Source organism: Oncorhynchus kisutch, linkage group LG4, assembly GCF_002021735.2.
Source record: "Oncorhynchus kisutch isolate 150728-3 linkage group LG4, Okis_V2, whole genome shotgun sequence".
In the NCBI taxonomy this organism is placed as follows: domain Eukaryota; kingdom Metazoa; phylum Chordata; class Actinopteri; order Salmoniformes; family Salmonidae; genus Oncorhynchus; species Oncorhynchus kisutch.
The window spans coordinates 27655828-27683783 of record NC_034177.2 but is presented as its reverse complement, the minus strand read 5'-3'; the positions used below and the strand labels follow the sequence as shown (position 1 = coordinate 27683783).

The window sequence follows — 27956 nt, the reverse complement described above, 5'->3', positions numbered from 1 at the left end:
AATTTGCAAATAAATAAATTACAAATCATACAATGTGATTTTCTAGATTTTTTTTTTTCCCCCCTCATTTTGTCTGTCACAGTTGAAGTGTACCTATGATGAAAATGACAGGCCTCATCTTTTTAAGTGGGAGAACTTGCACAATTGGTGGCTGACTAAATACTTTTTTGCCCCACTGTACCTTCGACTATTGGATGTTCTTATAGGCAATTTAGTATTGCCAGTGTAACAGTATAGCTTCCGTCCCTCTCCTCACCGCTACCTGGGCTCGAACCAGGAACACATCGACAACAGCCACCCTCGAAGCAGCGTTACCCATGCAGAGCAAGGGGAACAACCACTCCAAGTCTGAGTGAGTGACATTTGAAACGCTATGAGCGCGTACCCCCGCTAACTAGCAAGCCATTTCACCTGGTTAATATTGGCTGCTAACCTTTCTTTTAGCTAAATATGCAGGTTTAAAAATATATACTTGTGTATTGATTTTAAGAAAGGCATTGATGTTTATGTTTAGGTACACGTTGGAGCAACGACAGTCCTTTTCTCGAATGCGCACTGCATCGATTTATATGCAACGCCAGACACGCTAGATAAACTAGTAATATCATCAACCATGTGTAGTTATAACTAGTGATTATGATTGATTGATTGTTTTTTTACAAGATAAGTTTAATGCTAGCTCGCAACTTACCTTGGCTTCTTACTGTGTTCGCGTAACAGGCAGGCTCCTCATGGAGTGCAATGAGAGGCAGGTGGTTAGGGCGTTGGACTAGTTAACCGTAAGGTTGCAAGATTGAATCCCTGAACTGACAAGATAAAAATCTGTCGTTCTTCCCCTGTACAAGGCAGTTCACCCACCGTTCCTAGGCCGTCATTGAAAATAAGAATGTATTCTTAACTGACTTATCTAGTTAAATAAACGTGTAAAAAAAAAAAAACGGCCAAATCGGTGTCCAAAAATACCCATTTCCGATTGTTATGGAAACTTGAAATTGGCCCTAATTAATCGGCCATTCCGATTAATCGGTCGACCTCTAGTCTGCACAGCTTCCCAGGCAACCACCACAGCAGGAATGCTGTGATACAAAATCAGCTTTCCCAAGGCAATGCTGTGAAGACAGACCCAACATACTGTAAGTCATAGTTATTCATTTCAAATCTGCATCAATTGAGCATTTCAGGCACACAAAAATTCCAAATACAAACATTGAAAAGTTTCACAAAACAGTTCATGACCAAATTTTGCATATTTAAAATTGAGTACTTCAAAAACTAGAATGAGTAGATCACTACATCAATGAATTGATAGCATTAACTCAGAACAGTAAATAAAAGGAAATTAAACATTTCCCTTTTCAAAAACATTACAGGCTACGTAGACAGGCTCCTGGATCTCCTCTTCAACGAGGTCACCCATGATCCAGCGCCGTATGTGGGGAAGCTGTGCAAGCTGTCCATCCCAGGACCTGTGTCTGCCCCGTGTGAAACGCCTGACAAGGAGGTGGCCATAGCTGGATTTGTCTCCAGCTTCAATCTTGGGGGTTACTGAAGCCTGCTTGATTGAAGCTGGATACATGGGTCCCCCTCCTCTCCCGCTCCCCTCCCCCATCAATCTCTGTAGTTTGTTGTATTTCTTAAAGCCTAAGTAATTCCCTTTTACGTGAAACAATATCACATTGTGTTACTTTGTATTGTTGTTTTTTCAAGCTTTAGGATGGGAGTGTAGTGTTACACATTTTACGAATCAATGTGTCCTGCAGACTGTAGGTGCCTATATTAGGCTTATGGCTCAATTCCTCTTTTTTAATGTCAAATGATATCTCACCATTTATTTCTCACCTTTATTTATAATGAGTGTTCATGTTGATCAGTATTTCGGCAATGGTCTATTGTAAAATATCCAATAAATGTCTGATCAATGCATACAATGCTGAACATATTGTCTTTTATAACACTAACGCAGAGTCACAAATAAATCAGGGTGACTCGCCGAGCAAGTCTCGAACCCAGGCCACCAGCACTAATGACGAACATTCTAACCACTGCACCAATAACGGATATCTCTAGGCCATGTATTTATTGTGCAAGTATAGTTAGGCCTTGTCCAGAAGAAACTCTAAACCCTCCTCCCTAGGCACTTGTGTAGATCTGAAATGACTTGAAAGGTGTAAGCAATATAGTTAATGCACTTTGTAAATCTCAGCTCTGTTAAAAGTACACTCAAGATAAACTTTTATTGATCATAGTGATTCAGGAGTATCATTAAAAGCAGGTTAACATTCCCCACCAACATTAGACAACTATACAGAAAGCTCTTCAATTGTAGAAATAAGTCAATCAAATCAGTGATGAGAGGATGGTCAAATTAACTGACACTGACATGGTGGCATAACAGGAAGATCTGAATTCCATGAACCAAGAGGTTGAGTTCAAATTTTAGTTGTAGACATGTTCAATTATTATTGCTGTGTAAATGAACATGCATAATGTAATCATTAATGTTAAAAACACTATGTTAAAAGCGCTGTGTGTGAGAGTATCCCTGACCTTGTAAACAGACAAAAGGAGCTGTGAATGGATCAGGGGTTCACCAATCAGGGCCTTAATGGGCTTGGCAACAGTAACCAGGTGTGATGTGTAATGATGAACAATGTTTTTGGGAGGGAGAACGTTTCTTTGGGACCATCAGGCAAAGTACTGACAACTGATGCACAGCAATGTTCTTGCATGAAATGTGTCTAGAACATTAATATCGTATATATTCTAAGAACATGGCAACTTTGTCCAATGTATGTTTGCGACGTTGATGGAATATTCTCCTACCCCTCAGAAAACTGGACACTCAAACATCACGGGTAACATTACAAAAACGTTCTCTCTCCCTAGAATTGTTAGCTGGGATAATGCTTGTTGTGTAATCATAGAAAGTGTCTAACATCATTCTACATGTTTAGTCAACTGTCAAATCTAATCCCACAACAGTGCTATGAATCATCAGACTGAGTTATTATAGGTCCACAGTCTCTGTAGTTAGCCTAGCCGTTAGCACGTTGGGCCAGTAACTGAATGGTTGCTAGTTTGAATCCCTGTGTCCGACAAGGGCGAAACTCTGTTGATCTGCCCTTGAGCAAGGCACTTAACCCTAATTGCTCCAGGGTTGTGGTCAATAATGGCTGATCCCTGGCCATGACCCCACTTTCCATTTCACACCTCTCACTCATACAGGTTACCCACTTGTACATGCAGTAAAACAGAACAAATGTAAGCACCTCCTATTTTACATTTGAATATAAAGGAAACAAAATCACACCTCATTGAGAGACAATTGTAAGGTCAGTGTAATGCCCCGGTATTAACATAGGCCTAACTCTTGAATCTACAGAAAGAGTAGCCTACTTGTGCAATTCTCTTAAAGGGATTGGACACGCATTATTAGGTGGCTGTGGTGGGGGTGCTGGATTTAGGCCTAGGTACATTGCTTTGGTCTGTTTTTGTCTGGTCTTGAAGGTAATAAGGATTTCATGATAATTCGTGACTGGTAAAATCCCGTTAGTGGCAAAAAAAAAACAGTTTTGTTATTTAGGCTGTTTTACATGAGTGGTCGTGTAAAGGGATTGTGGGACTACAGTACAGTCGGATGTGGGGAAATTATGTTGTTTCTCAAGGCATCTAAAGTTATAGGCTTGTTACTCCCGCATATCTAAAAAGGACCCATGAGAGCCAATGTGAAGTTATGCCTGTCAAATTATTTTTTCCCCTTATATTTTTTAGAGATTAAGGCGTGTGTGTATATATATTTACGCACACCTTACGTACACATTTAAACTCAGTTTTTCACAATTCCAGACATTTAATCCTAGTAAAAATTCCCTGTTTTAGGTCAGTTAGGATCACCACTTTATTTTAAGAATGTGAAATGTCAGAATAATAGTAGAGTGATTTATTTCAGCTTTTATTTCATTCATCACATTCCCAGTGGGTCAGAAGTTTACATGCACTCAATTCGTATTTGGTAGCATTAAATTGTTTAACTTGGGTCAAATGTTTCGGGTAGCTTTCCACAAGCTTCCCACTATAAGTTGGGTGAATTTTGGCCCATTCTTCCTGACTGAGCTGGTGTAAATGAGTCAGGCTTGTAGGCCTCCTTGCTCGCACACACTTTTTCTATAGGATTGAGGTCAGGGCTTTGTGATGGCCACTCCAATACCTTGATTTTGTTGTCCTTAAGCCATTTTGCAACTTTGGAAGTATGCTTGGTGTCATTGTCCATTTGGAAGACCCATTTGCAACCAAGCTTTAACTTCCTGATTGATGTCTTGTGGATCTATTGAAGCAACATCTCATCATTTTCCACCCTCATGATGCCATCTATTTTGTGAAGTGCACCAGTCCCTCCTGCAGCAAAGCACCCCCACAACAAGACGCTGCCACCCCCGTGCTTCATGGTTGGGATGGTGTTCTTCGGCTTGCAAGCCTCCCCTTTTTTCCTCCAAACATATCGATGGTCATTATGGCCAAACAGTTCTATTTTTGTTTCATCAGACCAGAGGACATTACTCCAAAAACAACGATCTTTGTCCCCATGTGCAGTTGCAAACTGTAGTCTGGCTTTTTTTATGGCGGTATTGGAGCATTGGCTTCTTCCTTGCTCAGCCGTCTTTTAGTTTGTCGATATTGTACTTGTTTTACTGTGGATATAGATATTTTGCACTTGTTTCCTCCAGCATCTTCACAAGGTCCTTTGATGTTTTTCTGGGATTGATTTGCACTTTTCGCACCAAAGTACGTTCATCTCTAGGAGACAGAATTCGTCTCCTTCCTGAACGGTATGATGGCTGCGTGGTCCCATGGTGTTTATACTTGCGTACTATTGTTTGTACAGATTAACGTGGTACCTTCAGGCATTTGGACATTGCTCCCAAGGATGAACCAGACTGTGGAGGTCTACAATTTTCTTTCTGAGGTCTTTGCTGATTTCTTTTGGTTTTCCCATGTCAAGCAAAGAGGCACTGATTTTGAAGCTAGGCCTTGAAATACTTCCACAGGTACACCTCTAATTGACTCAAATGATGTCAATTAGCCTATCAGAAGCTTCTAAATCCATGACATCATTTTCTGGAATTTTCTAAGCTGTTTAAAGGCATAGTCAATTTAGTGTATGTAAACTTCTGACCCACTGTGTCATGCACAAAGTATATGTTGTAACCGACTTGCCAAAACTATAGTTTGTTAACAAGAAATTTGTGGAGTGGTTGAGAAATGAGTTTTAATGACTCCAACGTGTGTGTGTTTTTCCAACAATTTTTCCATCCTAAAAATTAGGAATAAGCAAAGGCTTTGATTTGTGGTCAAACAGATGGAAAAGTCTTAGACAACATCTACCAGAAACAGTCTTAAAATCCAAACACAATGCTGTTGCAGTAAAGACCCCTGCTAATTAATATCAATTAGAGGTCGAGTTACTATGATTTTTCACCGCGATACCGATTATTGGATGACCAAAAAAGCCGATACCGATTAATGGGACAATACATTTTTTTTTTTTTTAATTGTTGTAATAATGACAATTACAACAATACTGAATGAACACTTATTTTAACTTCATATAATACATCAATAAAATCAATTTAGCCTCAAGTAAATAATGAAACATGTTCAATTTGGTTTAAATAATGCAAAAACAAAGTGTTGGAAAGTAAAAGTGCAATATGTGCTATGTAAGAAAGCTAACGTTTCAGTTCCTTGCTCAGAACATGAGAACATATGAAAGCTGGTGGTTCCTTTTAACATGAGTCTTCAATATTCCCATAATATTCAATAATCGAGAACAGAACAGTCCAGTTAAGTAATGAAAAGTAGAGTTCAGTACAGTAGAGCACACGAGTACAGTATAATTTACTTTATTGTACTGTACATACTGTATCTACTGTACTGTGCTCTACTGTGATGTCCAAACTTGTGAAAAATAGTAATCTATGATTTGTTTCAGATTTAGTCTGGTCCGGACTAACTAAATTTGTTCTTGTTTGGGGGCCAGTGTGTAGAATAATACGCACTTATGTGAAAAAGGGATATTGCATATTTATACCTTTTGTGTACCTATTCAGGATACATCACTATGAAGAGAATGACATTCATATCTATAATTATGCATTTCTGTATAGTACTGCTCCGGGGACGTATGTTGTAATTCCATTTCCGTAATTTCGTTACCAGATGTAAATCCACTTCACCGTTTGATTTTGAAGTTTAACAAACCACCAAATCCTATGCCTAAGGACTACAATTTACAAAGAACATATCACAAAAACACATTTATTGGAAGAACTGTGCAGATGCGAAGTTTCGTAACAGAATTACGGTAATCTCCCTCAGTTTGTTTTATGCGACCACATTTTAAAAATAAATAAATGAATGAAAACCTCTTAAATATCGGCCCCCGAAATATGATTAAAAGATGTCTGCAGAAAGAATCGGGTGTCAGCTATGACACCTTGAGTTTATTGAACTACATGTTTGTTTGGCATACATTGTTAAGTAAAAAGTCCAAGCGTAATTCCGTCACAGTGGAATTGCCCTCCCCCCAGAAGCTACTGTGTTTTGTGAAGAACTTTTCAATATTGGATAATATTGGATGTTCATTCAGTATTGTTGTAATTGTCATTATTACAAATACATTTAAAAAAATTGGCCGATTAATCGGTATCGGGTTTTTTGGGGCCCCAATAATCGGTATCGGCGTTGAAAAATCATAATCGGTCGACCTCTAGTAGAGACAACAATACATCACACAAAGCAGCTACAACTGTCAGTAAGAGTGTCTATGATTGAGTCTTTGAATGAAGAGATTGAGATAAAATTCTCCAGTTTGAGTGTTTGTTGCAGTTTGTTCCAGTTGCTAGCTGCAGCGAACTGAGAAGAGGAGCGACCCGGGGATGTGTGCTTTGGGGACCTTTAACAGAATGTGACTGGCAGAACGGGCGTTGTATGTAATTCATCAGTGTGTTTAATGAAGTGGTGGTATAGGAATGAGATTAGTGTACCATAGACACATATGGTAAGTGATTGGCCTTTGTACTTGCTTCTTTGTGTGATTTAGCCTGTATGTGCTTTCTGAAGGGTTTCTATTTCATGCCAAGGTCTTATGTGCTATTGGGTAATTATAGAGCCCATAGGACACATGGCTGACTCTTTAACCATGCCCTGTGATTCCTTTAAGCTGATTGCAATGTTTGCACAGAGAGAGGGTTTATTGTCTTCTGAAGAACCAATCATGCATGTTCAGTCGGAGGTGACATCACCGGATTGTGTGACATCACTAGATTGTGGTTTCCCCCCAGTCTCTCTATGTGAAGCTGTGATGCAGTGTTTGCTAACACTGGCATATTTATTTATATAATTTAATTTGTTTTTTTATTAGTTTCCTTAGGCATGTTTTTTTGTCTGTCGTGGGTAGTTCTGCTGTACATTTTTCTATTAACCACTGCCTTGACCATGAGGGAGATCTTTTGACTCTGGACTGGAAGCCTTGGAAAGAGTCCATCAGCGGTATCAAAACAAATATAGCCTAACCAGTAAAAACATGGAAGAGTAAACCTAAACGATTTGCTCTATAAACGGACATCATATTTTTCCCTAAGCAACCAAATGGAGCACATTTTAATAGCTATGTAGCCTATAATGTTTGAGTAGGCTTGTGTTGTGCTCTAACAACACATTTTGTAACCAAGTACTTAGATTTATATGACTGTTACACAACATTGCAACCAAAAGCTACCTCTCCTGATTTGTTGGATAGCCAGCAAAAAAAATAAAAATTCTTTCTCGCCTAAATCCAAGATGGCGCCAACAGATAGGGCAGCTCTGCTTCTAGCTCCTTTGCAGTATTTTGTTGTGTTCTTACATTATTAGCCCAGAATATTTGTTGTGTTATTACATACAGCCGGAAATAACTTTTGGATATCGGTGGTAACTCACCAGCATTACGATCGTACCCCCAGGGCAATTGAACTGATTCCAGAGGCTGATCCAAAATTCCACCGGCGGAGAAGAGGTATTCGGAGTCGACTTCTAGTCCGACTCAGGAGGCGTGCACACCATCCACCGCTTCAGAGTATATTACTCGCTAATATTCAGTCTCTGGATAATAAAGTAGACGAGGTCAGGGTGAGAATCTCCTTCCGGAGAGACATCAGGGATTGTAGCATATTCTGTTTCACGGGAACATGGCTCTCTTGGGATATACTGTCTCTGTCCATAAAGCCAGCTGGGTTCTCAGTATATCGTGCAGAAAGGAATAAAGAACTCTCTTGGAAGAAGAAAGGCGAGGGTGTATGTTTCATGATTAACCACTCATGGTGTAATTGTAACAACACCTGACCTAGAATTCCTCACAACCAAATGCCGATCGTATTATCTCCCAAGAGAAATATCTTCGGTTATAGTTACAGCCGTGTATATTCCCTCTCAAGCTGATACCACGACGGCCCTCAAAGAACTTCACAAATTTGAGGTTCTACCAACACATTAACTGTAGCACTTGCTCTGAGAAAACAACATTAGACCACTGCTACTCAGCTTTTCGAAATGCCTACAAGGCCCTCCCTTAGGCAAATCTGATCACAACTCCATTTTGCTCCTCCCTTCCTATAGGAAGCATCATGAAGTGCTTTGAGGCTAGTTATGGATCATATCACCTAACACCCTAGACCCACTTCAATTTGCTTACTGCCCCAATAGATCCACAGACGATGCCATCACACTGCATACTGCCCTATCACATCTGTACAAGAGGAATATCTATGTAAGAATGCTGTTCATTGACTATAGCTCAGCATTCAACACCATAGTACCCTCCAAGCTCATCATTAAGCTTGAGGCCCTGGGTCTTAACCCCGTCCTGTGCAACTGGGTCCTGGACTTCCTGACAGGCCGCTCCCAGGTGGTGAAGGTAGGAAACAACATCTCCACTTCGCTGATCTTCAACACGGGCCCCTCAAGGGTGCTCAGCACCCTCCTATACTCCCTGTTCACCCATGACTGCATGACCATGCACGCCTCCAACTCAACAACACAACGGTAGTAGGCCCGATTACCAACAATGACGAGAGAGCCTACAGAGTGGAGGTGAGGCCCCTGGGAGTGTGGTGCCAGCAAAATAATCTCTCACTCATTATCGAAATGACAAAGGAGCTGATCGTGGACTTCAGGAAACAGCAGAGGGAGCACGTCCCTATCCACATCGACGGGACCGCTGTGGTGCAGGTGGAAAACTTTAAGTTCAGGAGGCTGAAGAAATTTGGCTTAGCATCTAAAACCCTCACAAACTTTTACAGATGGACAATCGAGAGCGTCTTGTCTGGCTGTATCAGCGCCTGGTACGGCAACTGCACCGCCTGCAACCACAAGGCTCTCCAGAGTGTGACGCGGTCTGCCCAACGCTTCACTGGGGGCAAACTACTTGCCCTCCAGGACATTTACAGCACCCGATGTCACAGAAAGGCCCAAAAGATTCATCAAGGACAACAACCACCCGAGCCACTGCCTATTCACCCCGCTATCATCCAGATGGCGAGGTCAGTACAGGTGCATCAAAGCTGGGACTGAGAGTCTGAAAAACAGCTTATCTCAAGGCCATCAGACTGTTAAACAGCCATCACTAGGCGGGATTCACCCGGTTACGTAACCCTGCACCTTAGAGGCTGCTGTCCCATATACATAGACTGGCCACTTAAAAAAAATATATATAAGTACATACTGCTTTACTCATCTCATATGTATATACTGTATTCTATTCTACTGTATTTTAGGCAATGCCATTCCGACATTGCTCATCATAACATCTATATATTCCATTATTTTACTTTTAGGTTGTGTGTATTGTTAGATTAAACTGCACTGTTGAAGCTAGAAACCAAAGCATTTCGCAACACCCGCAATAACATCTGCTAAACCTTGTGTATGTGACAAATCCAATTTGATTTGAAATGTTTTTTTTTTTATAGAAACATAACATAAATAACAGTCAATGGCAAGTGTGCGTGTGAGAGTGAGATTGACAGAGACAGCGAGGTAGCCTCACTCCCAGGACTGTGGCACTGCTGAGCTGATGAGTGCTGTATGCTGAGGTGGTGGTGTGACTGCGAGTTGGTGATATTTATAGACGCAAGTATGTGCATGTGTTGTATTTATTATGGGTGTTTGTCTGGTCATAGAGTGGGCCTGCTGAGCTTTGGTTATGGTCATTTCCATCTAGAAGGACCCATGAGCACCAAAATGTGAAGTTCATAGGAGCATATCAAATTGGTTGTCAAATGAAAGCTAAGAGTCTATACTTCTGGGAAATGAAGGCATAGATACATTTTTCAACTGTTTCCATCTTAAACATTTTACATGAGTAATGGATTGGATTTCTGCTCTAACAGATGGAACCAGGGTCTTAGACAACATACAGTACCTGTCAAAAGTTTGGACACCTACTAATTCAAGGGTTTTTCTTTATTTTTTACTATTTTCTACATTGTATAATAATAGTTAATACATCAAAGATATGAAATAACACATCGATTCATGTAGTAACCAAAAAAGTGTTAAACAAATCAAAATATATTTTAGTCTTCAAAGTAGCCACCCTTTGCCTTGATGACTGCTTTACACACTCTTGGCATTCTCTCAACCAGCTTCACTAGGTAGTCACCTGGAATGCATTTCGATTAACAGGTGTGTCTTGTTAAAAGTTAGTTTGTGGAATTTCTTTCCTTAATACGTTTGAGCCAATCGTGTTGTGACAAGGTAAGGGTGGTATACAGGAAAAGTAGATTTGACCAGAAAAAGTAAATTAATCAAAACACAATAATGTTGAAGTAAAGACTCCTGCCAATTTAATATCAACACATATATTTAGTTTTGGAGATATTTCTCTGCCTTGTTTAAGAAATATTGCCTTGTGCTTCTAATTTCATGAGGAGGGAGGATAATGAAAGTTCACATAAGTAACAAGTAAAGGTATACCTACTAATTAGTTTAATGATTATTAAGTGATTTAAAATGCTTAATTCTGTTACCAAACCACAGTTGGGTCCCCTGCAATTGTCCTCCCTTCCACTGGCATACTGTGATGTTCAGCTCATAACTGTTTTCTTCTCTTTCTGTTGTCTGGTGGTTGAAACGAGAGTGTGAAAAGTCTGGACAACCCCGCCTCTCACTCTCTTGTCTCTCTCCAGTTAATGTTACCTCTCCCGACTCTTACTGACACCTACCAATATGGAACGTCTATGGACGTTGAAATCAAGGCCGGTCCAGCTCAAAAAACAATGTCAATCAAGGCCAGGTTGGACTGACCAAATTTCAACCACTTTCAACATGGATGTCCAATTTTGGTCGTTGCTCAGTGGGAGCAACGACCAAAATTGGACATCCATGTTGAAAGTGGTTGAAATTTGGTCAGTCCAACCTGGCCTTGATTGACATTGTTTTTTGAGCTGGACCGGCCTTGATTTCAACGTCCATAGACGTTCCATATTGGTGACTGGACCAAATCTGAACCAATCATAGACGTCCATGTTTTACAAGTTTGGACAGCAAAGTACAGTGAAGCACTGTAGAGTACAGTAAAGTATAATATATTGTACTGAACTCTACTGTGATGTCCAAACTTTTGAAATATAGACCTCTATGATTGGTTCAGATTTTGTCTGGTCCAGACCAACCAGATTTGGTCTTGTTTGGGTGCGGAGCTCTTTAGAATAATAGTCAGTATGTAGAATAATACTCATATATGCAAAGGATGATATTGTATATTTCGACCTTTGTTTACCTATTCAAGATATGTCACAATGAATACAATGACAGTCATATTCATAGTTATGCATTGCTGTGTAGTACAGATCAGGGACCCATTAAGTAATTCCGTTACCCAAATTCTGTTACCGGGTGTAAATCCACTTCACTTACTATAGTTCAATAACCAAAACAGATTTTTTTAACTGAAGGTGTTATGTCGTATCTGACACCCCATTTTATTTATGCAGACGTATTTGAATCTTAATTCGGAGCAGATATTTAAGAGGTTTTGGAAAACATGGTTGCGTTAAAAACTGAGGGAGATTTTAACGCAATTCTGTTACCAAAATTTGCATCTGCACAGTTCTTTTGTTTTTCTGTGTAAATTGTTCAAAGTAGTCCTTGTTCATAGAGTTGTATGTATGGTTTAATTAACTTTGAAATTATTGGGTTTTGTTTGGAATACATGTTGAAGTGAAAAATCTGAGTCTCAGCGTAATTCTGTTACCGTGGAATTGCCCTCATGGAAAGGCTAAAAATAGAAGTGATTAATGTTGCTGCGGAAATGAAAAGTGATTATAAATACACTGCTTCTCTATTAGTTGTAATGACTGTGGTAATGCATGACTGGTTGATTAGTGGATTTGTACAATATGGCAATGAAGATGGCCGTGCGTTACAGACAGAGATACAGTATAGAGGCACAGCTCCTCTTACAGATAGACATGTTCTGTGTGGCATGGCCCACAGATGCTTTTGTGTATATATAGTGTATGTGGACACCCCTTCAAATGAGTGGATAAGCTATTTCAGCCACACCCGTTGCCGACAGGTGTATAAAATTTGAGCACACAGCCATGAAATCTCCTTAAACAAACATTGCCAGTAGAATGGCCTTACCGAAGAGCTGTGACTTTCAATGTGGTACTGTCATCGGATGCCACCTTTCCAACAAGTCAGTTCATCAAATTTCTGCCCTGGTAGAGCTGCCCTGGTCAACTGTAGGTGCTGTTATTGTGAAGTGGAAACTTCTAGGAGCAACAACGGCTCAGCCACGAAGTGGTTGGCCACACAAGCTCACAGACCGGGCCCGCCGAGTGCTGAAACACAGTGCAAAAAAAAACGTCTGTCCTCGGTTGCAACACTCACTACCAAGTTCCAAACTGCCTCTGGAAGCAACGTCAGCACAATAACTTCTCGCCAGGAACTTAATGAAATGGGTTTCCATGGCCAAGCAGCCGCACACAAGCCTAAAATCACCATGCGCAATGCCAAGCGTCGGCTGGAGTGGTGTAAAGCTCACCACCTTTGGTGCAGTGGAAACGTGTTTTCTGTAGTGATGAATCACGCTTCACCATCTGGCAGTCTGACATACGAATCTGGGTTTGGCGGATGCCAGGAGAACGTTACCTGCCCCAAAGCATAGTGCCAACTGTAAAGTTTGATGGTTGAGGGAATAATGGTCTGGGGCTGTTTTCATGATTCGGGATTGGCCCCTTAGTCCCAGTGAAGGGAAATCTTAACGCTACAGCATACAATGACATTCTAGACAATTCTGTGCTTCCGACTTTTGGCAACAGTGGGGAGGGCCCTTTCCGGGTTTCAGCATAATGCCCCGGTGCACAAAGCGAGGTCCATACAGTAATGGTACATCGAGATCGGTGTGGAAGAACTTGACTGGCCTGCACAGAACCCTGACCTCAACCCCATCAAACACCTTCGGGATGAATTGGAACGTCAACTGCGAGCCAGGCCTAATTTCCCAACATCAGGGCCCAACCTTACTAATGCTCTTGTGGCTGAACGGAAGCAAGTCCCCCCAGCACTGTCCCAACATCTAGTAGGAAGCCTTCCCAGAAGAGTGGAGGCTGTTGCAGCAAAAGGGGGGACCTATTTCATATTAATGCCCATGATTTTGGATTGAGATATTTGACGAGCAGGTGTCCACATACTTTTGCTCATGTAGTGTACTTCACAGCAGCACTGTGACTGGCCTTTAAGTGTTGTTTTATCAACCAGCAAAAAGGGATAGCTTACAGTCTAACACACACACACACACACACATACACAGGGGTTGTGTAAGCTCTCTAGGCTACTCCTGGGAGCTGTCACAATTATGAGCTGGATGGAATGGCGAGACTGTGACAGCCTCACTATACTGACCCTGACATTACTTTGCTGCCAGAGTGTTCAAGGCTAAGTGAACTCCATGTTTCTGACTAGTTTGGCATTCATGTATACAGCTATGGAGGGTACTTGGAAGCGCTCTAAGATTTCATGTCACAGGATTTAAGTATGAATCTACATGAATATTATTGTAAATAGAGGTAGGATTGACAGGGAAATTATTGAGGTTTGAAATAGTTTCGTAATTCGTACAGATTGAGGCTTTTCAGGGTCCATGGGGAGAGAAGCCTCAACCTTTTCAGATTGACAGAGTTGTGGGATGTTTGGTGTATTGTACTGACTCCAACACAACATTTTGCTCCTTCTGTAGGCCATGGGAAGAACCATAAGGATGCCGCGTCTGTGCGTGCCACTCATCCCATACCAGCCGCCTGTGGGATCTACTACTTTGAAGTGAAGATTGTCAGCAAGGGCAGGGATGGGTACGTATTTGCTGATAGTTAGTACCCCTAATGGTCTAACCTCAAACTTGAAATTATTACACCACGATCTGTTTACTCACGTTAGCTATTACTGTAGGCCTATCTCTATTTCTGCAGTGGAAAATGGCATGTTGAGCAACGTGTAGAGAAACTAAAGAGTAGTAAATAAAGGAAAGTAACTTTGGGTCTGAAAGGATTAATCAGTCCAGCTATTGACCCATATCAGACTGACTCATGTTGTCTAAGCTAATGATGTCTCTGACCTTTGACCTCCTGTTGTTCTCTCCAGGTACATGGGGATTGGTCTGTCTGCCCAGGGGGTCAACATGAACAGACTGCCTGGTGAGTATGAGGGAAGGTAGAGCGATGGCAGAAGGGAAGGTAGAGCGATGGCAGAAGGGAAGGTAGAGCGATGGCAGAAGGGAAGGTAGAGCGATGGCAGAAGGGAAGGTAGAGCGATGGCAGAAGGGAAGGCTGTGAGTCAGTATGGGATGAGTGTGGGTTTTGGAGGTCAGAGGGTTCACAGCAAGAACCCTGCCCTGCCTATAATCTCTGCTGGATTGGTTTAGGATTGAAGGACAAGGGGTAATAGTCAGTGTGTGCTTTGGTTGTGTGACTGTAATAGATTGTGGACAACTACTACTACTACTACTACTACTACTACTACTACTACTATGTGTTTTTTTAAATACAACTCTAAAATGAACCCAAACCGTGTTATCTTCAGATGGATCTCCTCACACCATCACTGCAGCAGTGACTGATGTGATTCTAGATGGTTTTTTTTTAACACATCATATGCTTCAGTTTTTACTATTCGAGGGGCACAATTTTAAGGTGTTAATTTTCTGCATGTGGTGTGCTACGTTTTAGAGTGCCATGGTAATCTACATCCAGATTTATGTTTCCAGATTGACCGTCTTTCCTCTGGAGTGCCTGGATGGATTTAGATTCCATGTCACAGTGAAACCATGTGTAGTGATGTCTCCCAGAGTGTCTGGCTGTTCCAGAACATGCATGGGCTTGTTTGAGCTCAGCCATTAGTAATGAGAGGATGAAATGTAACATGTGAAATACCAGCAAGTACCTTTTTTCCTCAACATAAAAGCTTTCAGTGTATGTATGAAGGTCAGGTGATAGTGGAGCTGCCACAGGCAGGGTGGCTGGCTCACATTCATTGAAGAGGAAGGGAGAAATTAACAAGTAATTGTTGACCATTTCATTTCAAGAAATCCGCTTAAGGCCATCTCATCTTCAATACAGTATACAGTCTGGGCCCAAATGGAATTTTCCTCAACCATAAATTCTACAATAGAGTTACATATAAGCCTACTCTAGAATGGTCAGAACATATAACAAATTGGTCTGCAGCACACTGATACAGTGAATGAACCCATCCAAGCAAAAACTCATGCCAAGGCCTGATGAGATTGGATTGAATGTAACCAAACAGGCTAGTAGATGAGTGTTTTTGCCACCAAACACAGAGCGGAGATGTGAGCGGTATCACTGCATGAATACAGGGCCATCTGCACCCTGGCCTGGCCTGGCCCACTGCTCAGCAGTAATTAGTTAATCAAACACTCTTTCTTTCATCACCAGTTGAACAGACAATGGGGGTTAAGCAGAAAGTACATGTAGATTTAATACGTTCTTGCATAATTCCATCAAATTCTCTCTCGCCCTTTCCCCCACCCTCATGCACGTGAAGATGTCACTGATTGGTACAGTGGCTGCTGGGGACACAAGACAGGTTGGAAGAGGGTTGGCATATTGCTGCCGAGGGGCTAACTTTGGCACATGGGGAGCTACAGTATGTTTTCCCTTGTGCACTGATGCAATTCCCTGCCTATTAGATCATTCCTCCATGCTGCTCTGACCAATAATATGAACCCTGCCTCAGGCTGTGTCACCTGCCTATTGGATTCTCCATGGCGCCGGAGGCCTTTGGAATGCTTTGGACTCATCCAGCCAATTCTACATGCTCTTGCTGACTACAACTGCTGTTTATTCTCTCCCAGCTCCGAGTGCTTCAAATGCATCTCTGTTACACAATGGTTGGAATATGGTGGAAATGGCAGCCTGTGTGTGTGAGAGAGTTTAGTTGCATGAACATATTGTTTATGAAGATTTATTTAGGTTTCTAGTACATTATATGCCAACGGACTTCAGTACATTTCTGTGACCGTGTGGGGGTGTGGTCTGGTTCTGGCTGGAATAGTTTTAATATTCCCTGTTGACCGCTGTGTGTCTGATCCCATAGTGGAGCCCTGCCCAATTCATTAGCATGTAGGGAACACTGAGCCCAGCTTTAGGACCAATATCCCTGTCAGCGCTGCTCCGCAGATTCATCTAATACCTCACAGTTCTCACACACAACCTACTTTCTCTGTGCCGCTTTCACTTTTTGGTTGGTGACAGACACTGATTGAGCAGACAATACTCTCACTGCGCACACACACAGGCCACACACAAACCCATGCACTGACTTGAAGATCTACCATCCACATCTCCCTTGACACACAGTCTACTCTCCTTCCCCGTCCCTATTGATACCATGCACAAACATCATATGTACTACTCTGTTTGAGTATGACTCATCAGTCAGTGCTCCTATTCAGAGACGGATGCCTCTCGCTGGCCACCCATAGTATTGCACACTCTACACAGGACAGGGGATATCCTAATTCGAAAGAGACCATTTGTCAGGCTCAGCTCCACCCCATGTCACAGTGTCTTTATGGGGATTATAGTACTCATCACACTACTGGGGTCACCCATCTCACTCCTTCCCCTCAAATGTATGAGTAGCACTGCCCTATCCATGACCTGATGCATATTAATCTAGCTAGATTTGATATGTGAAAGTGTTCGTTCAATATGCCTTGATTTTCTCTGTCGTTTCCTCCAGTTTGTTAATGTGTAATATTCAATATTCATATCATGGGTCTAGATTTCCTCTAATCACTTCTGCCTTGTTTCCTATCCCAGGTTGGGACAAGCACTCATATGGTTACCATGGCGACGACGGACACTCCTTCTGTTCTTCAGGGACTGGCCAACCATATGGCCCAACCTTCACCACAGGCGATGTGATTGGCTGCTGTGTGAACCTAATTAACAACACCTGTTTCTACACCAAGAACGGCATCAGTCTAGGTGAGAACTGTGCACCAACAGTGCAGGGTAAAAAACATCCAAGTTAATTGTTATATGAAATTAAAATATGTTTCAAAAATTTGAAATGTTCCCAGGCAATTTATACGATTCTGTTTACTTGGTTGCAGATTATAACATTTTCAATTTCTTCCAGTCCATTAACACTTTTCTCTCTGTTTGTTCTCCAGGTGTAGCCTTTACAGATCTCCCTGTGAGTATTACACTGAAATGTGGACATGTTCAATGTCAAGGCCTTTTGTTGTAGTCAGTAGTGGTAGCTTTGCTGCTTCCATTAGTGGTGATGATATAAAAGTCCTACATTATTCACGGTTGCCATGCCATCAAATTATCAAGTGATCAAAATTAATGGCAAGTTCTTCCTATTATGGCCAGAGGGGGAATGTGTTTTCACACCTCTCCCTTTACCCACAGCCCAACCTTTACCCCACAGTGGGCCTGCAGACTCCAGGAGAGATTGTGGATGCTAACTTTGGCCAGCAGCCCTTTGTGTTTGACATTGAGGACTATATGAGTGAATGGAGGGCTAAGATCCACGGCATGATCGCCCGCTTCCCCATCGGAGAGAGACTGGGAGAGTGGCAGGCAGTGCTTCAGAAGTAAGGGATCCATACCCACACCACAATTATCACTAGGGCTGTTGCGGTGACTGTATTACCACCACAGCGGCTGTCACAAGTAATGAAGGTAGTCAAATTCCATGTGACCGTTTGTTTAGTCACCGTAATTAGGCTTCTCCAAGCTCTGATGCTGCTGATGGTCATTAGTAGCCTACCAAACATATATTATTTAGTATATGTAACGACTAGATTAAATCAACAATAGTCTGATGGGTGACAATATTAGCCTATCACTTGTGAATTATATATTATCACTTGTGAATGATGCCCAGCATAAGAAACCTTTTTTGCGACTTTTTCGAATCCTAGTTGCACAACTCAAGTAGCCTAGCCCATAGGCCTATATGTTTTAATGAGGTTTGTATCACAACTAAAGTGGCCAAATAACTTAATATAATTAAGCACATTAATCTGCTTTACAAGGGGTGTAGAGCCTAACTGGCATATATAAGCAGTGTGTGAGTTTCAAGTTTGGGGAAGATTATTTTCACCATAAAAATGATCCTTTTATAATAAAAGCATTACATGCATAATTGCATTTGCGGTCATTTTTGATGATTGTGTTTTCTGCTAATTGAACATTTGCACTTATAGCCTAGTACCATGTGGTTGTATTAATTTGGGATCTATCTCATCCCACAACTGTCCCAGACTAATATTTATTTCTTACACAGAATAGAATAGGTCGACCTTTTGTACTATAGGGGATAGTAGATTGACATAGGCTAGTGCTTTTGCTGTTCATTAGGCCTACTCATCTTGTTGGCTGACGAAAAGTAAATGTGGACAGTTCTTCCAACATCTTCAATATGCACCTCTGAATTTGATAAGGAGGTGCCCAGTTGCGTCCCCGATGTGTCTCTCTTCACTTGTAGCCTGTGAGAAAGACCCGATCATGTGATGGAGCGCGCAGCACTCCGGGATAAGGGCACAACGTCCGCTGGCCGCAAAAGTCATGGCATTTTTTTACGGTGCATTATGGCCACACAAAGGGGATGCCGCGTGAAATTCTAGGTGTTATGAAGTGTTTCTCCAATTGTGAATGAGAGTGGAGTGTGTACAGCCTGCGCAAAAACTAAGCAGAGCTCATGCCTTTCATGTAACTTTTTTCAAATCATCATTAGAATCTCATCATGCAACCTTATAATGTATTAAAAATCAAAACATATAGCCCAATGTTTGTAAATTTACATTGTAACCTCTAAATGAAGCATATAGGAGTACCTATTTCTTTGTTAACCGCTCAACACAGAATAGCCGCATGTGCACACTCCCACAAATCGTTTGGAGAAAATATCATTTCTATTTTATTCCGCTTTGTTGAATTGTATTCTTCATACTATAAAATTATTCAAAGTAAATATTGTCTGCTAAATTAATTAGTGTAGCCCACAGCCATTTGGCATAGCCACATCAGGACCTAACATAAGGAGAACTCTGAGTATGCTATTCTGTTCTTCTGAAATAGCCTACATTTTCTTCATATCATTCTTCTTTAGACCTCTCTATAATAAATAAAGGATTTAATGTGAAGGTGTAGTCTATATTACATAGATTTGACTTTTTAAAATGTTGATGTTCCCAAGATCAGCATCAGTGGCTTGTAGGCCACTGTGGAAGCCTGGAGATGCTAAATGTGTTTATGTTAATTAACGGTCAATTACTGTGAGACTGTCAAGCAAATAGCTGTCGATCACCAGCTGACAGAATTTTGTGACCGCCACAGCCCTACTTATCACCCACCCTAACAGACTACTGTCTTTCTCTGTACTACTATAAGGCTAAACCATGTCTTTGATTCTTTCAGCATGGTATCCACCTATCTGGTGCATCATGGGTACTGTGCCACAGCCACAGCCTTTGCCAGGGCTACAGAAACCTTGATCCAGGAGGACCAGACCTCCATAAAGAACAGACAGAGTGAGAACCACACAAAGGCTCCACGCTGACAATACCACAGAAACACTGAAGACCAATCACTGTCATTAATTTTCCCCACAGTCATCCATCCAATCAGTTTTTAATGGTAACATGCATATTTTTGTCAACAGGAATACAGAAGCTGGTATTGGCAGGGAGGGTTGGCGAGGCCATCGAAGCCACACAGCAGCTGTACCCTGGGCTCCTAGAACACAACTCCAATTTACTGTTCATGTTGAAGTGAGCAGCCTTGAACCCAACTATGGGACTCTTATGAGTGTTTATTGAAGGGCTAAATGGAGGAGTATTGGAATTGTGGGGCTTAGATACGCACTGCTGGTCTTGTAATGCCTTTGCAGGCTCCGTCACATGCAATACAACCCTAGAAGCACTTAGCAGTAAAGCTGTGGCCTGCTTCCCAGCTGTGTGTTTATGGCACAAAGACATTAGATGAATAAATACTGTGATCCGATGAGAAGCAGACACACAGCAAGAAGGCCAGTATTTATGTCTCTTATAGAGGTAGAAAGGAGCTTGCTGTAGCAGTAGAGGAGCGTTACACAGAGAGGGGGCAGGGTGAGCACAAGGTCGCAGTTGCTGCCGCTGAGGGAACTCATGGTTTGATTGGTCATGCCTGTTGCTCCATTTTGTCATGGAAGAGGAGTGAGCTGATCTGTTTGACATTCATCCAATGGTAATGACATGTATCCATAAAGCCAGATACTCATACTCTGGAACCAGTCTGACTTGTTTTTGTTGCATTTATATATTTCAGGGTACAAAGACGTGATCTTACGTGGCCACACCTTTGCAGATGTCTGAAAGCAATTGAAGTATTGCAATAACAATTGTGTTCAGACTGCATGAGATATCAGACAGTTAAGCAGAATGTAGTGGTTGATATCTGACAGTACAATGTATTCCTGGATAAACAATGTCAGACAGGTTGTAGAGGAGTGATGAGACTCTTAGATGGATAGTGGAGTGGTTGTGAATAATGTCGGTGAGACTAATAAAGAAGCATTTCAAGTCATTTAGAAGATGCTCTTATCCATAGCGACTCAGTGCATCCATCTCCGTAGTCCAGTCAAGTACATTTTTCTTTAATACAGTAGTTATCTGAAAAGTCAGCGCTAGTATGAAAAGACAAGTGTGAGTGTTAGTGCAAAGAAGGTGAGGGTGTTAGCCATTTGTTTGAGTGTCAAAATGGAGTGAATGTCAGGCAGATTAATAGTTGCCCGTCCCTCCCAGGTGTCGGCAGTTTGTGGAGATGGTGAACGGTACAGACAGTGAGGTACGATGCTTCAGTGTCCGCTCCCCCAAGTCCCAGGACAGCTACCCTGGCTCCCCCAGCCTGAGCCCCCGACATGGAGCCACCAACCCCCATCTGCACAGCGCAGGTAAGGGAAACACCTGCAAATCCACCTATCCACCCTACACACTCCTACTTACCTATCCATCCACGTAGTGTGTTACACAATCCTCTCTCTTTGTATCTGTTTCACCCTGGCTCTCTGTCCACTCCAGGAGCAGACAGCCCAACATGCAGTAACGGGGTCACCCCTCCCAACAAGAACAAGAGCCACAACAAGTACCCTGGTGTCAGCTCTGCCTCCTCCTCTTCCTCTTCCTCCCCTTCCTCTGTTAACTACTCTGAGTCCAACTCCACTGACTCCACCAAGTCCCAGCCTCACAGTGGCACCAGCAATCAGGAGACCAGGTGTGTGGCAAGGCAAGGTTCCTCTGTTTAGTAATGTATTTCTGTTTTTACTGGGGTGTCTGTCATCTGTGTCCATGAATGTGAGAGAGAGGAAAACCATCTGTGGTATAATGATGTTCTGTATGGATGAGTGAACCTGACTTGGGTCCTCTGCAGTGACAGTGAGATGGAGATCGAGGCAGAGCACTACACTAATGGGGTGGCGGAGAACTCCTCTACTCGGATCATGAACGGCACCTACAAGCATCAAGAAATCCTGCAGGCTGAGGACGGCAGCCTGGACAACGGAGTGGCAGGTACAGGCACTTAACACACACACACACACGCTTCCTATTTTGATTGTCAGGTGCAAGTGTAAAATACACTCTCAGTCCGCGGCTGGCCTCTGACCCTGTGTGTGTGTGTCTCCTTCCTTGGAGAAGACAGCTGTGCCTCCAGACAGCTGTGTGGCGGGAACCAGGCAGCCACAGAGAGGATGATCCAGTTTGGCCGCGAGCTGCAGGGCCTCAACGAGCAGCTGTGCCGGGAATACGGCAAGAACGCCACGCACAAGAAGATGCTGCAGGTACCGGGGGGGGGGGGGGGGGGGGGGGGGGGGGAGACGGGCCTGGGAGGTTTCACACAAAATAAGACTGGTACACTGTGTGACTATGACTCACAAATTATATAGTTGTCAACCACCGCCCTGGGGCATGTTTTGTTATGCTGCAATACAAGGACTTGCAGGATTTCCAAGGGCGGCAGTGGTTAAGAGCGTTGGGCAAGTACCCGGTTTGAATCCCCGAGCCAGTAAGGTGGAAAAATCTGCCATTCTGCCCTTGAGCAAGGCAGTTAACCCCAAACAACAACTGCTCCCGAGTGCCGACGATGTCGATTAAAGCAGACCCCCGCACCTCTCTGATACAGAGGAGTTGGGTTAAACATGGAAGACACATTCCAGTTGAATGCATTCAGTTGTGCAACTGACTAAGTATTCCCTTTCCCCTCTGAGCTGTTTACACACATCTACTTGAATATGGCCATTGGGTCGGCAACAGGCCCGCAGGAGTTTTTTTTGTTGGCCCCCCCAAAGTTTTTGTAAAAAAAATATATTTTCATTTTTGGTCAGAAAAGACTGTAAACCCCCAGGAATTCAGCTAAAAATGTGTTTAATTTAGGAAATCTGTTTCCAATAGACATGTGTGATCGTGTCTCAATGTAATTCAAGGTATAAAATGATTGTATTTGAAAATAACAATCTCTTTTTAGGCTTAGTTGTGGTCAATTTCCAGTGTGACAAATTATTATAATTATGTTCCGGCACCCCGACTCTCCACTCTGACAAAATAAACGTCCTGCGGCTGAAGGTAGTTGCCTACCCCTGGTCTAATGATGTTCCCTCTGTTTACGACAGACCATTCTACTGCTCCCAAATCATAGTCATTAATGGGATATTCTGCTTAAACTGGTCACAATGTTTTCTTTCTTTCTCTTTCTCTTTCTCTTTATCTCCCTCTCTTTTTTTACTACAGGATGCATTCAGTCTATTAGCGTATTCAGATCCCTGGAACTGCCCAGTGGGGCAACAGCTAGACCCAATGCAGAGAGAAAATATCTGCTCTGCTCTCAACAGCGCCATCTTGGGTAAGGCTAAGTTTCACACACACAATGACATGAAAGCACACTGTAGATGTTTGTTTTACTCCCGATCACAAGTTATTTTTCTACAATGATGCCCAACACGTTTTGTTGGGCTTGGGAGTGTGTGTTAACTCTCGTCTAATGAAACACGCTGTACATGTTGCCATGTACAAGTTTGAGTCACACCGGTGGAGGCTGCTGAGGGGAGGACCGCTCATAATAATGGCTATAATGGAGTGGTATCAACCACATGGAAACCACGTCTTTGATGTGTTCGATACCATTCCATAGACTCCATTCTAGCCGTTACTATGAGCCATCATCCCCTCAGCAACCTCTACTGAGTCGCACATGCTTCGTTAATGTACACACTGATGATCCCTGTGTTGTCTTTTGACCCCTCAGAGTCTCAGAACTTGCCTAAGCAGCCCCCTCTGATGCTGGCTGTAGGTCAGGCCACAGAGTGTGTCCAGCTCATGGCCAGGGTCCGCTCAGGCTCCTGTTCCTTCGCCAGAGTTGACAGCTTTTTGCACTAGCCCCAGTCCAGGTGAGTCTGCACGGACACCCACACATAACGACCCTCCCCTTCTAGCATCATGTCAATGATTGTTGAGCCTATAGGGAACGTTTATGGAACATTTTTGACTACACATGGCCCATGCTGTTATCATCAACATTATCAAACAGGATTGTAAAGGTTACAGTTTGGAGTACAGAAATAGTGTTGAACAGATTACAATACAGGAGTTCCAAAATTGTTTCTTTCATCCTTAAGGCAATGTTCAGGACTACAAAGAAGATTACTTTCCAATGGGTTGCCAGATGACTGAGGAGATCATGTGTTTGAATTGGTGTGTCGCTTGCCATTTGGCAGAAGCAGGATGTGCAGGGGAATGAGTAGAACATGAGGAGAAAGCTTGTTTTTAATTTAGTATTATCAAATACAAAATGTGTGACACTATTTAAAGATAATTAATTATTATTCTGTTTATATAGTCATTTTCAAGTTTTTATTTGGTCAGTTTGTTGTGCTCATCTTGAAAAAAATAATCGAATTCCGTTTTTGTTTTTATGAGTGGATTTGAATTCCCTACACAGTATTTTAAAGATGTTCATCATATCAAATAAATTCACATTGGCATGCTTTGTCGTTACCAAGCAAAATACTCTGGTTTCTCATTCAGAACTTTCACAGGACTTTTGTCATCTCAGTATGAGATATTGTAGAAAGAGGACCAGAATTGTTTTGGTTCAAATTCTTACTTCTTAGTATGCCTTAGTACTCCAAAAATTGATTTAATTGAAAGTTAAAGGTCTGAATTTGATTCTGAGACTGCACGTGGCTGTAAGCCACTAACCCGCTGGTCACCTTAAAGCCCCAGATGGTAGCACAAATGAAATAATGACACTGATTCATTTCGGAGTTTCAATATAAGTGTAGTGTATTTCCAATCAAGTGTCTCCACTAGTTTGATGTGTAACATAGGCTGCGTTTACACAGGCAGCCCAAATCAGAATTTTTTTTCTCACTAATTGGCCACTAATACATCTTTTGACCCAATCAGATCAGTGCTGAAAAAGATCTGATGTGATTGGTCTAAAGACCAATTAGTGGAAAGAAGATCAGAATTGGGTTGCCTGTGTTGGGCTGCCTTATGTTACACATAAAACTAGTGGAGACACTTGATTGGAAATACACTAGACTTTTACTTTGTACTTGCACACAGTAAAAACACACAGACATACAGTGCTTGGGTCATTTGAATTTGGAAATCACTCCCTGGTTTTTACTTGCTAATTGAGATACCTTTTATGAAGTCATGTTGAATATATACAATATAATGATATATTGAATAAAAAAGTGGAACTATTTTCCAAATACAAGGCTTTTAATTTGACCAACTTTTCTAATAACCAATGGTACTTGCCAGTTGCCACACTTATTCCACACAGTCAGTCTATCAGTCTTTTCATATTAGTGCTTTGAAAGACCATTGTCTTATCATTGCCAACATGCTTATTCTGGCTTTCTTGCAGTTCTATTTTTCTCACACAGACCCAGTCATTTTTACAAATGTGGCCACAACTTTGTTTCTTGTTTGTTTTTGTTCATTGTATTCACAGTTGAATGTGTTTTGGTCTTTTTTGTTACAGTATGTATTCTCTTATATTTAACAGATGTTCTCTTGGCACAAATGTTGATCATTGATGTATTAACCCAGTATTTCAGCCAGCCAGCCAGCAAAAGGCGCTCCACTGTTTGTTGAATGTAGTTTAGCAGATTATATTACATTTATGTTTCAGATTTGCTGCTGGCCATCATGAGATTGATATTGACATCCCCTACACCTGTTAGACATATTGCAATGTGTTTCGTTCACTTTTTGACAATCATGTAAAGCATGTTTGTGAAGCAAAGGGCTGGTGGGAGTAGAAATCATCAGCTTGCAGCTTGTTATTAGTGTTTGGTAGACTTTAATATCCCTTAACATTGTTCACAAAGGCCATTTGGATTATTATTATTTTTCTACACAATCTTTACATTTGCACATCTATCTGCATCATGGGCTTATACTTGCTAAAATATGTGAAAAACAAGAACAAATACCTTCACTTACTTGTGAGGGTCATCTTTTGTATTGCAGTAGGAAGCAAAAGAAAGGGCCTCATGACCTTATCCTAAACCTGTGAGAGTCAACTGACATACTGGGGCGTACTGTCTTTTGAAGCATACCTATACACATCGTAACCCATGTTGGAATCAAATTTGAGTTATTTTAACTCATGTTGTTCAGTTAATTAAGTCTCTAGGCGGCCCTATCCGTTCACATGGGTTTTCACTATTCTGTTTAATGGTCATTCAGAATACAACCAGTCCTAGGCTTTCAATATTGGAAGCAGACAGCAGATAGGTATTGATAATAGCTTGACATTATAGCAAATCATGTATCTCTTGGTTTCTTTCAAAAACAGCAAATGGCTTTTTGAACTCAATAGAATAGCCACCCAAAATGTATATTTCCATTTTAAGAGAATTCATTATACAGTAGAATTTTTAACTTGACTAATATATAGGGATGTGTGTTTAGAAAGGGAGGAATCTGTTGAGCTTCTCCTGGGACTTTTATAGACACACCTACACCTACTCTAGCAAACAACCTCCCAGTTTTCCTTTTCTGTTTTAAATTGGCCTTTGGAGCTATCCGTGCTTCAAATGGAGAGGCGAAGGTAATGGAATTAGGAATTGAAAACAAGCTGTGCACAATATACTTCTATTATGATTTAAATTTCATATTGAGTTTAGCATTTGTGAAATGAGTTACCCTGTACTTAGCATGAAACTTTTAAACCCTTAAACAATATAAAAAAGACATTATAATTTTAAAAAACATACCTATGTACTGGAAACATGATAAAGAAATATTGTATTCTGTTTTATTTTGACAGAATTATTTTTATTAAAATACACATCCATAAGCATACTTTTTTTGGTCTTGTCATTATTTTGTGGACATCCTGCTTTCGAGTGATGGTGACTTGAGGTCGATTTTAAGTTTTTTTTAAACAAACACGTATTACATACATACGTTGTTTGACAAACCAATTCATTCAAGGGGCTTTATTGGCATAGGAAACATATGTTAACATTGCCAAAGCAAGTGAAGTAGATAATATACAAAAGTGAAAAACAAAATGAGCAGTAAACATCATACTCACAAAACATCTGGCTTATATATACAGTATCATGGTTCCAACTGTTGAGTAGAACAGTGTGTGGTTAACAGCACACTGGCGCCCCGTACTGGTTATTGCTACTACTTAAATCACTAATAAACTAAAGAGCAGGTGGAGAAATGATTAATTGCTGAGTCACACGTCAACAAAATATAAAAATGTGTCCTTGACATACGTTTTTGTCAACTCACGACACTACACTTTCAGTAATTCAAGAAGTTGAGGGGTTAGTCAGAAGTGACTTGGGGGGGTGGGATGTGTGGAGAGAGGGCGCAGCATGTTAATATTGCAGAGATTAAAGGATCTTGTCCTTTAGAGAGCTTCCTTCGACACATCATCTTGATCCTGAAATAATCAGTAAATTGTTAGGCTGCTGTCTCGTCAAATAAGAGTTGCATTGTATATCGGCTCTACTAGTGAATCCAGGGCCAGAATATTGCACAACTAAATGAGCCTTACACCAAATTGTCTTGTTAGACTAATTCTCAACTGTGTTAGAATGTGCTTCTGGATTTCAGGAGGCCTACCTGTTACCGTTGTGGTAACATAACGTAGCAGGCATAAAAGAAACTGTAACATCCGGTTGTTTGGGACATGGCAGAGGCTACCATTGTGGTGTTCTTATCAAACACTTTCATGCAGTCTTAGGTTTCACAGGTAGCTAAATGATTCCGAGGAGGGCGGGAGGGAAACTTGAGGCTGAATTTCTGGCTCTGGAATGCTGAAGTTGATGTAGTTGCATAGGTCTGTTGCTGTCCTTTTCATAGGAAAGCC

At 41.6% G+C, this 27956-nt stretch overlaps 1 protein-coding gene and 1 long non-coding RNA gene across 3 annotated transcripts in view; both read left to right on the top strand.

Moving 5' to 3' along the window:
- The window catches only part of ranbp10 (RAN binding protein 10), a 31717-nt gene extending 4788 nt beyond the window's left edge, over positions 1-26929 (top strand). Inside the window, exons 2-15 of one of the 2 annotated variants that reach the window (XM_020480687.2) lie at positions 14279-14390; positions 14680-14732; positions 17382-17549; positions 17738-17760; positions 17982-18166; positions 19995-20107; positions 20239-20347; positions 21359-21507; positions 21635-21827; positions 21984-22123; positions 22250-22392; positions 23339-23450; positions 23853-23994; positions 24223-26929. In XM_020480687.2, the coding sequence (XP_020336276.2) occupies positions 14279-14390; positions 14680-14732; positions 17382-17549; positions 17738-17760; positions 17982-18166; positions 19995-20107; positions 20239-20347; positions 21359-21507; positions 21635-21827; positions 21984-22123; positions 22250-22392; positions 23339-23450; positions 23853-23983 (1631 nt within the window). In that variant the 3' untranslated portion in view covers positions 23984-23994; positions 24223-26929. Of the gene's footprint in view, positions 1-14278; positions 14391-14679; positions 14733-17381; positions 17550-17737; positions 17761-17981; positions 18167-19994; positions 20108-20238; positions 20348-21358; positions 21508-21634; positions 21828-21983; positions 22124-22246; positions 22393-23338; positions 23451-23852; positions 23995-24222 lie in introns of both variants that reach the window. The other variant, XM_031822751.1, reaches the window with a different exon arrangement.
- Positions 950-1933, top strand: LOC116373980 (uncharacterized). Its single transcript, XR_004209697.1, has 2 exons — positions 950-1133; positions 1371-1933. It is a non-coding gene; the product is annotated as an uncharacterized LOC116373980 (long non-coding RNA).
- Positions 26930-27956: the final 1027 nt, after the last annotated feature.